At 38.5% G+C, this 14,452-nt stretch overlaps 2 protein-coding genes across 2 annotated transcripts; one reads left to right on the top strand and one right to left on the bottom strand.

Annotated features, from left to right (window-relative positions):
* Positions 1–9,954: 9,954 nt before the first annotated feature.
* Positions 9,955–11,066, top strand: LOC101101503 (olfactory receptor 2D2). Its single transcript, XM_003992963.2, has one exon. The coding sequence runs from the start codon at positions 9,955–9,957 to the stop codon at positions 10,900–10,902; it is 948 nt and encodes a 315-aa protein (XP_003993012.2). The 3' UTR covers positions 10,903–11,066.
* A 1,834-nt stretch (positions 11,067–12,900) lies between these two features.
* Positions 12,901–14,226, bottom strand: LOC101095768 (olfactory receptor 10A4). Its single transcript, XM_003992945.3, has one exon. The coding sequence runs from the start codon at positions 14,201–14,203 to the stop codon at positions 13,256–13,258; it is 948 nt and encodes a 315-aa protein (XP_003992994.1). The 5' UTR covers positions 14,204–14,226; the 3' UTR covers positions 12,901–13,255.
* Positions 14,227–14,452: the final 226 nt, after the last annotated feature.

The following is a 14,452-nucleotide window of genomic DNA, read 5'->3' as shown; positions in this document are numbered from 1 at the left end:
ACCGCTATTTTTTTTCACCAGTGTGACCTGGCTTTTATTTTTGTGGCTTTGCAATGTTGCCAATAGAAAAGGAAGAGATTCTATTTCTAACTGTGGTTTTAATTTGCAATTCTCAAATGCCTTGTGATGTGCAGCATCTTTTCATGTTCTTGTCAGCCATTTATTTGTATATCTTCTTTGGAGATATACCTTTCAAGTCTCTGTCCATTTTTAAATTGGTTATTTACCTTTCTTGTTATTGAGTTGCATGAGTTCTTTATATTTTCTGGATACTAGACCCTCCTCAGATATATGATTTGCAAATGTTTTCTCTCATTCTGTGACACATCATTTCACTTTCATGGTGGGAGTAAGTTAAACAACACAAACATGGTTTCAGTTGTCTTTTTCTTGGTTAAGCACTCAATCAGTTGCTGTAAACTTCTGTTTTCCAGAATCCAGATAAAGTTTGTTCTGATGGCATTTGTCATATTTTCTTGTATAACTTTGGAGGGAGGCCCCTTGGATTCCCTGTTTTACTATTTTCCTCTTTAAAATAATTTTTGATAAAGTTTTGGCTATCTTAGTAATCTTTATAAAGAGAAATTAGGGATTTTATTAATCTTCTCATATTTAGATTTTGTTTTCTATTTCATTGATTTCTTCTTTTATTATTTACCTGTTTGTGCCTTTGGATTTGCCCTGCTATTTCACACCTCTGTCCTCAGAAGTTTGAATTAAATACTTAATTTCATTTTTTCTCTTCTCTCTTCCCCTCTCTCTAAATGAGGTATTACTTACATACAAAATGTGCACCAATCTTCAGTATACTCAAGAAAATTTTATGTATGTGTATATCTGTGTAACTATTATATAGATCAGAATGTAGAACACTCACAGCCATCAAAAGGCTCCCAGTCAACTCTAAATCAATACTCTCTTAAAGGTAGCTGTTATTTAGAGATCTAAAAATATAAATTAGTTTTGCTTGTTCTTGAGCTTCAAAGAGATGGAATCCTATAGAATATATTTCTTATGTGTCTGACTTCTTTTACTAAACATCTTTCTGTCTATGTGGTTGCATATAGTAGTAGTTCATTTTTGAAAAAATATTCAATAGTATCCCAGTGCATGACTGTATCACAATTTATCCTTTCTATTATACGTGGAAATATATATTATTTCCACTTCTTTTTTTTTTTAAATTTTTTTAAAGTTTATTTATTTTTGGGACAGAGAGAGACAGAGCATGAATGGGGGAGGGTCAGAGAGAGAAGGAGACACAGAATCTGAAACAGGCTCGAGGCTCTGAGCTGTCAGCACAGAGCCCAATGCGGGGCTCGAACTCATGGACCGCGAGATCATGACCTGAGCCGAAGCCGGACGCTCAACCGACTGAGCCACCCAGGCGCCCCTATTTCCACTTCTAAGTATTATGAATAGGGCTGTTATAAAAATCCTTGTACATACTTGGGGTGGATATAAATACTCAACCCTATAAGGTATATATACCACAGAGGAGTGAAACTACTGGATTATAGAAGGAAGACATATTTTCAAGGATAGTTTTCAAGGATATTTCCAAATGGACTTTTTGAGTTGATTGTACCAATTTATGATCCCTTCAACAATGTAAATTGCTCCACATCCTCAAACATTTTAATCCATTTTTATGAAGCTTAGTGGTATTTCACTGTGGTTTTAATTTATATATTCTGGTGGCTAATTATGTTGCGTGCCTTTTCATATGCTTATTAGCTACTGGAGTTTTCTGACTTTTCTTATTTGTGGGAGTTCCTTATATATTCTGGACATTAAGTCTAAAATTTAGCATCAGGTTATTAAAATAAAACAGTTAAAATGTTAATCATTGAAGAATTCATTATTATCTGGGACACATCATATTCACATTCTACAAATGAAGTTCCTCAAAATCATACATACATTATGTAATAGAACAGGGTTGCAACCTACAGCCTAGAAACCAAATATTTAATTGCAACAATAAAACACTTCCCCAAAGAGAATACAAGTAAGAAGAATTGGTTGGTAATGGGGCCCATAAACAGAGATGTGAGTGCTAACTGCATGTTATTTCCTGTTCTCCTTATAACCATTTGGGAACCTCTGAGAGGAAACACAGCTCAAGATCCACTGTAATGATCCAGAATTCTCCCGAGCCCTTCAGTCACTCCAGAGACTGCTCATAGTATCCTTCTGTTGACGTCCTTTAAATGGAACTATGCACAGTATGCCTGGTAGACAGAACACATTTTCCATGTGGGGATTTCCCTTTCTGCCTTGTCCTTGATCTTGACTTGGAGATTTTACTAAGCTCTTTGACTCAGATGACTTATGACAAGATTGCCACTGTCTTGTAGTCTCCACTCTGCCCCTCCTGCAGCCAACACACCTGCAGCAGTTTCCCCCTCAACAGTGAGATGTTTTTACTGGCTTTGACATGCTAATTTGATCTTTTTTCCTCCACCTGATGAGAAAATGTTGGTAAGATTATTGAAGGGATGGAAAGAGAAGGTGCAAGTTGAAAAAAGTAATAACCTAGTATATTTTGGGAGTGGGTTGGTTTCAATCTCTTCATAAATTTGATTTTTAAAATTCAACTAATTTTGTCCAATCAGATTCTTAGGGCTAAGTCTTCTGTAATAAATCTAGCCAAGGTTTTTCCCACAGTGGATCTACCTTATCAAACCACAACTACAATGTCAAATTCCCTGTGAAGAAGAATCATGGTCCTTATCCAGGGGAGACATAACCCGAACTTCTGTGGAGTCAGTATTGATCCTTTGAGTGGGAATTCTTATGCCTCTGTTGAGCTGGGCTTGGAAGACTATAAATGGATATGGAGGGTAGGGAATAAGTGATTTTGAGCACAAAAGATCTTGGAAACAAAACTGAAACTTAGTATTTTTTCTTGGTTCCTATGGATTCCCTCAGAATCTTCTTCCTAAAAATAATTTCAGATTAGACAACACATGGCTCTGTGATCCTACCATATTGTTTGATTCATAATATATGTCACTTTTAGAGAAATGAACTTAAAAGTTGATGTCAAATCTAGGGAAAAGGCAGAATAAAGGAGAGGAAGTTTGACAATATAAACATGATTTTCTTTCAGAAGCTTCCTGACCCTGGGGGCAGATTCACAGTCACCTGGGGGAACATTTTCTCCTCCACATTTGCATTAGAGCATAATATGCTTTTAAAAACAAATCAAGAGAGGTCAGGGGTGTAGGCTTCTACTATGGTGCCAGGATCAGTGAAAGCTCCTATCTGACAGATCACAAGTCACACTCATCTCTGACTCACACTGACCTCTCTGTCTCCTGGTATTTTGGCTCAGGTCAAATTAGCTCAAAAGACATGTATTGTACACTTACTCTGTACCAGCATTTATCCTATTTTCTGTAAATAAAGATGAGTCAGATGTGGTCCCTGCCCTTGAATATCCTACCATCACAGAGAAAGAAAGTAATTGCAATGTAACGTTATTAGCTATGATGGAAGTAAATATATGATGGTGAAGGTACACATATATTTAGTTTGTGAATGTGTTTAGTTGTGTATGCCTATACCTATATGTGTTCAGAGTAAGTGGGAGTGGGGAATGGGAAAAATGTGTGGATCAGAAAGTATTCCCGGATAATATTTTTCTTGAATGTAATCTGTAAAAACATGTAGGTATAAGCCAGATGAAGCTATAGAAATCAGCAATATTCTGTAGCTGCCCTTTCATTAAGTCAACCCTGATTATAGGCATCACTTAAAACTTTCTGACAAATGTTTAGTTTTATGCTATTTTCATCAAAACTGAGAATATTTGCTTACCATTTAATTTTTCCTGAGATTTAGAGACATGCATTAATTTCTTCCCTGGGAAGTGTGTGAACTGTGGTAGAGAGAGAAGCAAAGTCCAAAGGACCTGGGGGAGACTCTAAGAACTAATCAGGTTAATACCTTCCACTAGATGGAGGTAATTCTGAAGTTACGTATCTTAAAATAGTGTGTGGTCTCAAAATGTATTTTTTTTTTAAGTTTATTTACTCACTTTTGAGAAGCAGAGAGGGAGGGAGAGAGAAGCCCAAGCGGGTCCACATTGTCAGCGCAGAGCCCAACATGGGGCTCGAACTCACAAACCATGAAATCATGACCTGAGCGGAAATCAAGAATAAGATGCTTAACTGACTGGGTCACCCAGGTGCCCCTCAAAATGTATTTTTATGTCAGCTATTTTGGCAATGGACTACATTTTTCTTTAGAAACAATTCTATATTAGTTTGGTTTAAGTAATTGTTAGATAATACAGACTCACTTGGCCCAGTACATTCATTCATTAAACTATTATTTTCTGTGAATCTATGATGTTCCTGAGACCATATTGTCACTGAGGATAAAACATGACTATAGTTTGATTCCTCCTATCTGAGATTCTTCGGCCTTAGGAGCTTGGTTTGTTTGGTTTTTTTTCCCCAGTATCAAACATGTGTTTGGCTAATGACATTTGGCCAACAAATAAGCTGACTGAACATTCAAAGTGTGATGAATGTTCAAGGAAAGTGATGCTAACTCTAGTAGTGGGCACACATTTGTATAAGGGGATGATGCCCTACAAAAATCAGTGGGGTATAAAAACACAGTGTGTCCTACTTATGTGGCAAGAAAAGTGGCTGAAAAGGTGGCCTGTGGTCAGATAAGGGAACCATAAACGTGATTGTTTATATTAAGGATTTATTTATTCATTTATTCTTTCAGTGATGAATTGGAACCTTTCATCACTGACTCACAGACCTATCCAGATACCTAAGACTCCATTATCAAATTACATAGAATGTAATACTATCTTTTTGAGAAAACTGGGAATTTCTTTAGCCTAGGAGTTCTTAAACTTCAGAGTGTTCTTCAATTTAGATGTGAATACTACTTCTTTATTTCTATTTTACTCTAACAGAAATTCAAATTTTCTTTCTTGTTTGAATGTTGGTAATTAAGCCAAACTATCGTTAGCAATATCTATGACTTTATCACCAACAGAAATTAGAGGTATTTTTATATCACATTGTAGTTGTTAAAGATACCTCAAAATATCCTTTAAGTTCATTATTTTGAAATTAAGGTGGTTATTAGACCTGTCACAACATTTTGAATTTTAATGTGTTAATAGGGAAGCACATGTGTTATTGTATATTTGCTTTCTAAAATGATTTTAATAACTGTACTTTAATGTACTTTAATGTCAGCATAATCAAGGTCCATCCATGTTGTTGCATATGGTATCATTTCCTTGTTTTTTATGACTGAATAATATTCCATTGTATATATATCACAACTTCTTTAGCCATTTATACATTACTGGACACTTAGGTTGTTTCCATGTCTTGGCTATTGTTTTTGTTTTTTTGTTTGTTTTGTTTGTTTGTTTTCAAGTAGGCTCCATGCCCAGCACAGAGCCCAAGACTGGGCCCAGTCAGGGGCTTGAACTCATGACCCTGAGATCAAGACCTGAGCTGAGACTGAGTCGGACACTTAACAGACTGAGCCACTCAGGCATCCCCATGTCTTGGCTATTGTAAATAATGCTACTATGAACATGGGGGTGCAGATATCTTTTCAAGTTAGTGTTTTTATTTCCTTTAGATATATTCCCAGAAGTGGAATTGCTGGATCATATGGTAGTTCTATTTTATTTTTTGAGGGTCCTTTATACTGTTTTCCACAGTGGCTGTACCAATTTACAATCTTACCAACAGTGGATAAGGGTACCCTTTTCTCCACATCCATGCCAGCATTTATCTCTTGTCTGTTTTTGATGGTCTTTTTAACAGACATGTGGTGATATGTGTCCCTGTGGTTTTAATTTGCATTTACCTAATGACTAATGGTTGTATGAGTTCTTTATATGTTCTGTATATTAACCCCTTGTCAGATATACAGTTTGCAAATATTTGTTCCCATTTCATAGGTTGGTTTTCACTTTGTTGGTGGTTTCTTTTGCTGTGCAGAAGCTTTTTAGTTAGATGTAGTCCCACTTGTTCATTCTTTTTTTGTTGATTATGCTTTAGGTGTCATATCCAAAAATTCATTACCAAGACCTATGTCAAAGAGCTTTATTCTTATGTTTTCTTCTAGGGGTTTCATGATTTCAGGACTTACATTTAAGTCTGATCCATTTGGAGTTAATTTTTATGAGTGGTATAAGATATGAGTCTATTACATATGAATATCAATTATCTCACTGCCATTTACTGAAAACGTTGTCTTTCCTTCAATGAGCATTCTTTATTCCCTTGTCAAATATTAGTTGTCCATATACATTTGGGTTTAATTCTGGGTTCTCAATTCTGTCCCACTGGTTTATTTGTCTGTATTTATGCCAGTACCATACTGGAATTGATGGCTATAGCTTTTGATGACTATAGCTTTATCATATAGCTTTTTAGCTTGAAATCAGGAAGTGTGATGCCTCTTGCTTTGTTCTTCTTTCTCAGGATTACTTTGGCTATTTTGGGTCTTTTGTGGTTCCATATAAATTTTAGGAGTGTTTTATATACTCTTGTAAAAAATGCCATTGGGACTCTCCATAAGGATTGAATCTATAGATAGCTTTTTGTAGTATTGACGTTTTAATAGTATTAATGCTTCCAATCATGAACATGGGATAGCTTTCCATTTATTTGTGTTTTTGATGTCTTTCATCAATGTCTTGTAGTTTTAATAATAGAGAATTTTCACCTACTTAGTTCAATTTATTCCTAAGTATCTTATTGTTCCTGATGCTATTGTAAGTGGGATTGATTTATTTGTTTTCTGGAAAATTTGTTAATTGTGTACAGAAATGCTACTGATCTTGTATATTAATTTTGTATCCTGCAACTTTACCTAAATTCACTGATTAGATCTAACTTTATTTTTAATTGAATCTTTAGGATTTTGTATATGTAAAATCATATCATCTGCAAATATAGACAGTTTTACTTCTTCCTTTCCAGTTGTGATACCTTTTATTTATTTTGCCTGACTTCTCTGGCTAGGATTTCTAGTACTATGTTGAATAGGAGTGGGCACCTTTGTTTTGTTCCTAGAAGAAAAGTTTTCAATCTTTCACCTGAGTATGATCATCTGAGTATGATGTTAACTGTGAACTTGGTCATACATGGCCTTTATTATATCGAGATATGTTCCTTCCATGCATAACATGTTAAGAATTTTTATAACAGTGTCTCTTCCATATGGCTGTTCCTGAGTTATATCCTTTCATAATAAAATGGTGATCTAAGAAATAAAAAAAGGTTTTTATCACAAATGGATGTTGAATTTTGTCAAATGCTTTTTTCTGTATATATTGAGATGATCATATGATTCTTTTCTTTCATTCTATTAACATAATGGGAAATGTTCCACTGTCTGAGAATAGTTGGGTATGACTGCTTTCTCAGTTCCCTACCCAAGTGAGGGTGTAGGATGGGCTCTGTGGTTGCCTGGATTCTCTGGTCAGGCTTACTAGATGATCAGGTCTGGGTATTATATTTAGTAATAGTATATGAAATAACTTCCCTGCACTGGCAGGGCAGCAGGACAGAACCCACTGTACAACTCATTGTTTAAGGACCCCAATCAATCCAGAGTGTGCACTGAATTCCCTGGTCAAGTGAGGTCATCAGTTTTGCTCTGCAGATGAAAGAAGACACAGCTGTGCTCTCTGCTCAAGTGCCACTGCATGTAGGGCTGTTGTATGGGCTATGCAGCTTTCAGCGTGCTCTGGTTAGCTTCTTTGGTTGGACAAGCTGAAAGCTATATTCAGTGATAAATGGGGCCACAAATTAGATTTCTTGCCTGAGCACAGTGAGAGAGCAGCTCTAAAGATGATTAAGTCTTTTGTTTGTTGTCTTTACATACCCTAAGTTTCCGGATGGAACAGAGCCACCAGCGTCTGCTCTACAAACTCCCAGTTCTGCCCACCTGCCTCTTAGCTTGAGTGCCCCAGGACTGGACTGCTTCTAGGAGTTGTCACCAGCCCTTTCAGTGAGATGGTGCCAGAAGAGACTCTTGACAGTGGGTGGGCTATTTTCTAGCTCTCCAGCCTGGGTGGGAGGGGAATGGCCCACTCAGGCTACTCTTAATTTCTCAGGCAGTCTCTTTAGTTGGGAAGGGCTGGAATTTACCTTCAGTCCAAGCTATGAATTAATGCCGCTGCCTATATGTAGCACAAGAATGTTCCACTGGTATTGTCTTTGCTCTGGATGCAATCAGTTGTGCCCACCCACTTCTCAGCTTGAGTGCTGCTGGACTGTGCCACTTTCAGGAGTTGTCATCAGCCCTTCTGGTCAGGTGGAGCCAGAGGTCTCTCTTCACAGCAGGTAAGGTTGTGATTTAGCTCCCTTTCTGGGCATGAACAAACTAGGCTCTAGGGCCATCAAAACTCCTTTGAGAATCTGAAACAAGCAGATCTGCACCCCACCCTGTTCTCTGGTCAGAGTGTTCCCCTTATGTGGTTCTACAGATGAGCAAAACTGCTGGTTGGGATTAGTCTTTGGGCAGTGTAGGTATGAATTTGATCTGCCAAGATCTGTGTGCTGATTGTTGTGAGTCCCTCCTTCCTTCTCTATCACAATCAGATTCCCAATAGTTGAGCCCCGATTCCTCTGTAGTCCCTGTGGTGTGAGATCAGAGTAGGGTCTCCCTTATAAAGCAACCCACAATGTTGGGGTGGTGCAGACAGTCTCCTCTGGGTTTTCTTTTCCTACTAGAGGAATAGGAGGCTCAGGTGAGACCTCTTCACATGGTGCTGTGCTGGCCTGGGGGAAGGACAATGCAGTCAACAGGAAGCTGCTTCTCTTACCTTTCTAATGCCATCTTTCTTGGTCTCTGTGGTGCAAGGGTTGCTTCAGCCTCACCACTGTGTTCTAGGTTTCTCTCAGTGGTGTCTTATTCTTGAATAGTTGTTGGTTGTTCTTATTGTGAGGGGAACAAAGTCAGGAACACTCTATGTTGTCATCTTAATGACATGAGAATCTGGTAGGCTTTTTAAACAACTCTACCAAACCATATGATCAGATTATTTTTATGTACTTTAATTAATAATAACTGATCAAATAAATCCCTATGCTATGTCTTAAAAAGGGCACAAAAATGAAAAAGATAGTTTTCAAAGGGCTTTTTAATCTCTCAGAGGAATACACAGATAATGCAAGGCAATGAGAGAAGGTGGATTAGTGCTATTTAGTCTGAACACAGAAAACTAGCCAACCTGGTGGCTTCAAATGGAAAGTTGTGATGGTTTGTCTGCTATTTTGGAAGTTTACTGATGTTTAAGATCGATATTTGGGAGTTCCAGCCAAAGCTTGGGATGGGATTGCCAAAGAGCTTGTGGCACACCACTCAGTTACTCCTTGGTTTCCTGAGTGTTTCAAAAACAGGTTATTTTCTCCAAGAAAAATGTCATTTCTGCAAGGCACTTTGGCTCTTTTTGATTTCTTATACCTTAGTGACTGTCTTGTCAGGGAAGAGACAATAGGAAAAGTTGTACACCCAAAGAATTAAAAAAAACAACAACAATCTATACCATCATAAGACGGGAGAGGTGTGTCAATAGCCACATAAGACTCAAGGGCTTTAGTTGATAATGAAGTGAAATTAAATGCCGTCACTTTATATATTAATTGAATCTTTTTTTATTATTAGAATTTTGATATTCAGAATAAAGAAGATGATTATTTTGATCTACTCTACATTTGCAGATGACACTAAAAATGAATGCACCATCTTAGAAGCATTAAGTTTTGCAACACTGAAAATGTTCCAACTAAAACAGCGTGATTATCTATATAAAGAGGATGCTTGGAATGGCTGGTAGTGATTGAGGGCAATTCTGTAGCCCTCCAAATCTGAACTATATAGTTTTATAATAGTTATAAAACTACATGCTGAAAAAAGACTTCTTACTGAAAAAAGAGACAAACTATGAGAGAAACAAATCAGACACAGGTGACAGAATTCCTCCTTCTGGGACTTTCTGATGACCCACACACCCAGAAGTTGCTATTCATTTTATTCCTGGGTGTCTACCTCATCACTGTGCTTGCAAATCTACTTCTCACGTACCTTGTTCAGGTTGACTCCCGTCTTCACACACCCATGTATTTTTTCCTCTGCAACTTATCTCTGGCTGACTTCTGTTTTTCTACCAACATCGTTCCCCAGGCCCTAGCCCACCTGCTATCCCAGAAGAAGGTCATTTCATTCACACGTTGTGCAACTCAGCTTCTATTCTTCCTCATTTTTGGGTGCACCCAGTGTGCCTTTCTGGCAGTGATGTCCTATGATCGGTACGTGGCCATCTGCAACCCTTTGCATTACCCTAGCATCATGACTTGGAGGGTGTGTGTCCAGCTGGCTGCAGGATCATGGACCAGCGGCATTCTGGTGTCTGTGGTAGATACCACTTTTACACTAAGTTTACCCTACCAAGGCAGCAATAGTATTGCTCATTTCTTTTGTGAGGCCCCTGCACTGTTGATCCTGGCATCCACAGACACTCATACTTCAGAGATGGTCATTTTCCTCATGGGTGTTGTGATTCTCCTCATACCTGTTTCCCTAATTCTGGTATCCTATAGTCACATCATAGTGACTGTGGTCAGGATGAAGTCAGCTGTGGGGAGGCTCAAGGCATTCTCTACCTGTGGCTCCCACCTCATGGTGGTCATCCTTTTTTATGGGTCAGCAATTGTCACTTACATGACTCCAAAGTCTTCCAAAGAACAGGAAAAACTGGTGTCTGTGTTTTATGGAGTGGTGACACCTATGCTTAATCCCCTCATCTATAGCTTGAGAAACAAGGACGTGAAGGGAGCTCTGAGAAAAGTAGCCACAAGGAATTTCTCATGCAGGCTTGAAATCTTCCACTGACAGTGAGACCCTCTTGGCTCCCTACTTATAAGACTTGCTGAGTAGTTCCCTTAGCAAAACTGGAATATTGTAAGATCCTGGGGGCTTGTTGTGGGCCCACCCTCCATCCTTCATCTAGCACTTCCTTTATAGAAGAGGAAGGACAATAATTCATGGAGCAATACAATGAGGGTCTGCCCCATTCTTGTTGTTGTGTTTTTTTTTTTTTTGTTTTTTTTTTTTTTTGTTTTTTTTTGGCATCTAAGAGTTAGGAAACCCTGCAAGAAACATTCACATTTTATAAACTCTGAAACCTGTAAAATCTGTCTTTTTTAAAATCATGTTTTATGTTACCAGCAATCTATCCCAGATCCTACTCCATCTTTTTTATCTTTTGAATCTCTCTGCATCATCAAATAATCAATAAATTAACAAGCATTACTTAATCACTTACTATGAGCTAGGTGCTAAGTATATATGTGCCTGCACATGAGTCTGTATGTGTATTTGAAGTGGGTAGTGAAGAGCATGGGTACAATGAAGCAGAATATATGAGTTCTGCTGTCCTTCTCACACTCTGCTCACACCCCTAATAAGGGACATGAATATTTTATCTATAAGATAAATGTAAAGACAGGGTTTTGGAAGCTAACAAGAGATAGTGACATCCCAGGGCTAGGAAGAGTAAGAAAGAAGCTGGTACCAACCCTGGGCCTGAAGGACAATTAGAACTTGGAAAGGGTAGCTGTCTGAAAGCCACCAGACAGGAGCTGTGGGCTTAGATGTATGGAAGTGAGAAAACCACAAGAATAAATATTTCAAGTTCATTCTCTACCTATCTTCTGATTTCCTGTTACTGTATTAAAAAAAATCCAGGATCACCCCCCCCCATCTGAAGATACTTATTTTAATTCTGTATACAAAGTCCTTTTTCCTATGTGAGGTAACATATTTATAGGTCCTAGGGATTAGGACATGGACATCTTCGGGGGACCATTGTTCTGCCTACCATACAAGGACAAATAAAATAAATGTAAAGGAGCAATTAAAGCTTGGCTAAAACTGGAGATTATAAATGTATAGTGGTGTCAATCTACTTAGCCGTGTGAATGCTATTATCCAAACAGAACCCCATGATCTATATTTTCACTTGCAAATTCTTGTAGTAATAATTTAGAATGCGCTGCCTTTCTAGATCTCTTGCTACATGAGAGCCCTTGATACCTGTTACCCCCACAGCACACAGAGTTAGTTATTTACAGAGTTTGTGGAGAGGATATGTCTATGCACTGAATACTATTTTACTCTGTTAATTTCACTAATTAACACAAAGCCGTGGTGCACGCATCCCAAGTCTGCTATTTTCCTGGAATCCAGAGTTGGACTATGTTCACTGGAAAAAACCATAAAGACAGGCTGCTATACTGGTTGAGTGATATGCAAGCTTAAAAAGGACAGTTGATTTCACCCAATCACAAGATTACATACAAAATTTAGTAAACAAAGAATCTTTGGGTTATTCTCAGAAGTTTCCTAGAATTATGTCCATTTATACTCAACTTGGGATTCCTTTACACACTTTTTGTCAAACAATTCTCATATCCAAGGTGAATAATTTGAGATTGAGGCAGTGTCCATGTGGAGTAGTCTTTCTCCAGATACTGTACAGACCAATTATTGTAGTAGAGGAAGAAGTCCTAATTTGCTATTCCTCTGAACATGGGTACTTTCTAAGCCAGTAGAATTTTTTAAGTATTGCTTTATTATTTCGCTTTCCCACTAGAACATAAATTCCACAAGATAAGAAATTTGTCTATTTTATTCAGCAATCTGTGTTCAGAGACTAAACAGAGTCTGACACATGCTGACTGATGAGTAAAAATGCATTGAAATTTTGAGTTCAAACTCAAAGTTTGCTGAAAAAAGTGAGTGAAGGAATGAAACAAAACTCTATTATTTATTATCATCACTATCATAAATTTACCTTATAAGCAAAAAAGATCCTTGAAAGTTGCAGGTAGAGTTTTTAGACAAATAGAAAAATGTAAAGCTGAAGATTATAAAAAGATATGGGTGAAGAAGTTCAACAAAAGTTAAAACAAGTAACGAATGGCAAATTGTAGCGATGTTATCAACCTCCGGATAGGCTCCTAATCTGTGTAAACTGGCGGCATCCTCAGATGCATTGGTACCACAATCCCACAGAATCCAAAGAATCATGATCTTTCATTGAGAAATGGATCCTAGTAGAGTCCAAAATTCTAGTGGATAGAGCATCGCTCCTAGACTGAAGAGAGACCAGAACCCATTTGAGGAATTATTTTCTCTCTCCTTTGTCCTTGCCTTCCACCCCTTCAGTTTCCATGTCAGTCAATCATAGTTTCTGAGGGCCCAGGGTCCTGCGGATGACTCGCCTCAGTGCAGACTTCACTTCACTGTTCCTTAAGCTGTAGATGATGGGGTTCAACATGGGAGTCACTACTGTGTAGGAGAGCGACAACAACTTCTTGCTCTCAGGAGAGGTGCTGGACCGGGGTCGGAAGTATGTGAGGATGGCAGTGCTGTAGAAGAGGGACACAACCAGAAGGTGGGAGGAACAGGTGGAGAAGGCCTTGCGTTTCCCCTCAGCTGAGGGCATCCTGAAGATAGTGGAAAGAATGCGGACATAGGATCCCAGGATCAGCAAGAAAGGAAAGAGGATGAATAAGACAGTGGCCGTCAGAGCCTCCAGTTCAAACAGAGAGGTATCAGCACAGACCAGTGCAATGACAGGGGGGCTGTCACAAAAGAAGTGGTTCACTATGTTGGGGCCACAAAAAGGGAAGCTGAAAATCCATGTGGTTTGCACGGTGGCCACTGGAAACCCTGAGAACCAAGAGGCAGCTGCTAGCTGGGCACAGGCCTTGCGGTTCATAATGATTGGGTAGCGCAAAGGGTCACAGATGGCCACATAGCGGTCATATGCCATTGTGGCCAGGAGGCAACACTCAGCAGCCCCAAAGAAGAAAAAGAAATACATCTGAGAGGCACAGCCAAAGAAGGATATGGTTGTGTCTTGGATGATCAGAGTCCCCAGCATCTTGGGCACAATGACCAAGTTGAAGCCTATCTCCAGGAAGGACAAGTTCCTGAGGAAGAAGTACATAGGGTTTTGTAGAGCAGAGTCAGCTGTAGTGACCAGGATGATGAGAATATTGCCCATTAGAGTAACCAGGTAAACAGTCAAAAAAAGGAGAAATAGTAGAGCTTGTAGCTCAGAGGATAAGGTTGAAAAACTCACAAGGACAAACTCACTGACAATTGTCCAGTTTCCCCACATCATTCTTCTGTCCAGGATTTCATTGACATTCATGCTCCAGGAAGGTAGAAGTCTCCATATGTTATTTAGACTTCTATTATACCCTTAGAAAACCTCCCATGGCCCCATTCTCTACCTTTCTTGTTATACTTGTTGCAAATCAAAAGGTGTACTTTCCAAAATGTAAAAAAAATAAGCCTGTCTATGGGATTCATAATTTTTGGAAGAATACTAACCTTTTTTTCAGATTGAACTGAGGCACACCATATACCT

This window comes from Felis catus, chromosome D1 (genome assembly GCF_018350175.1).
Source record: "Felis catus isolate Fca126 chromosome D1, F.catus_Fca126_mat1.0, whole genome shotgun sequence".
Lineage (NCBI taxonomy): Eukaryota > Metazoa > Chordata > Mammalia > Carnivora > Felidae > Felis > Felis catus.
The sequence above is the reverse complement of the archived record's forward strand: the minus strand, read 5'-3'. Positions and strand labels throughout refer to the sequence as shown.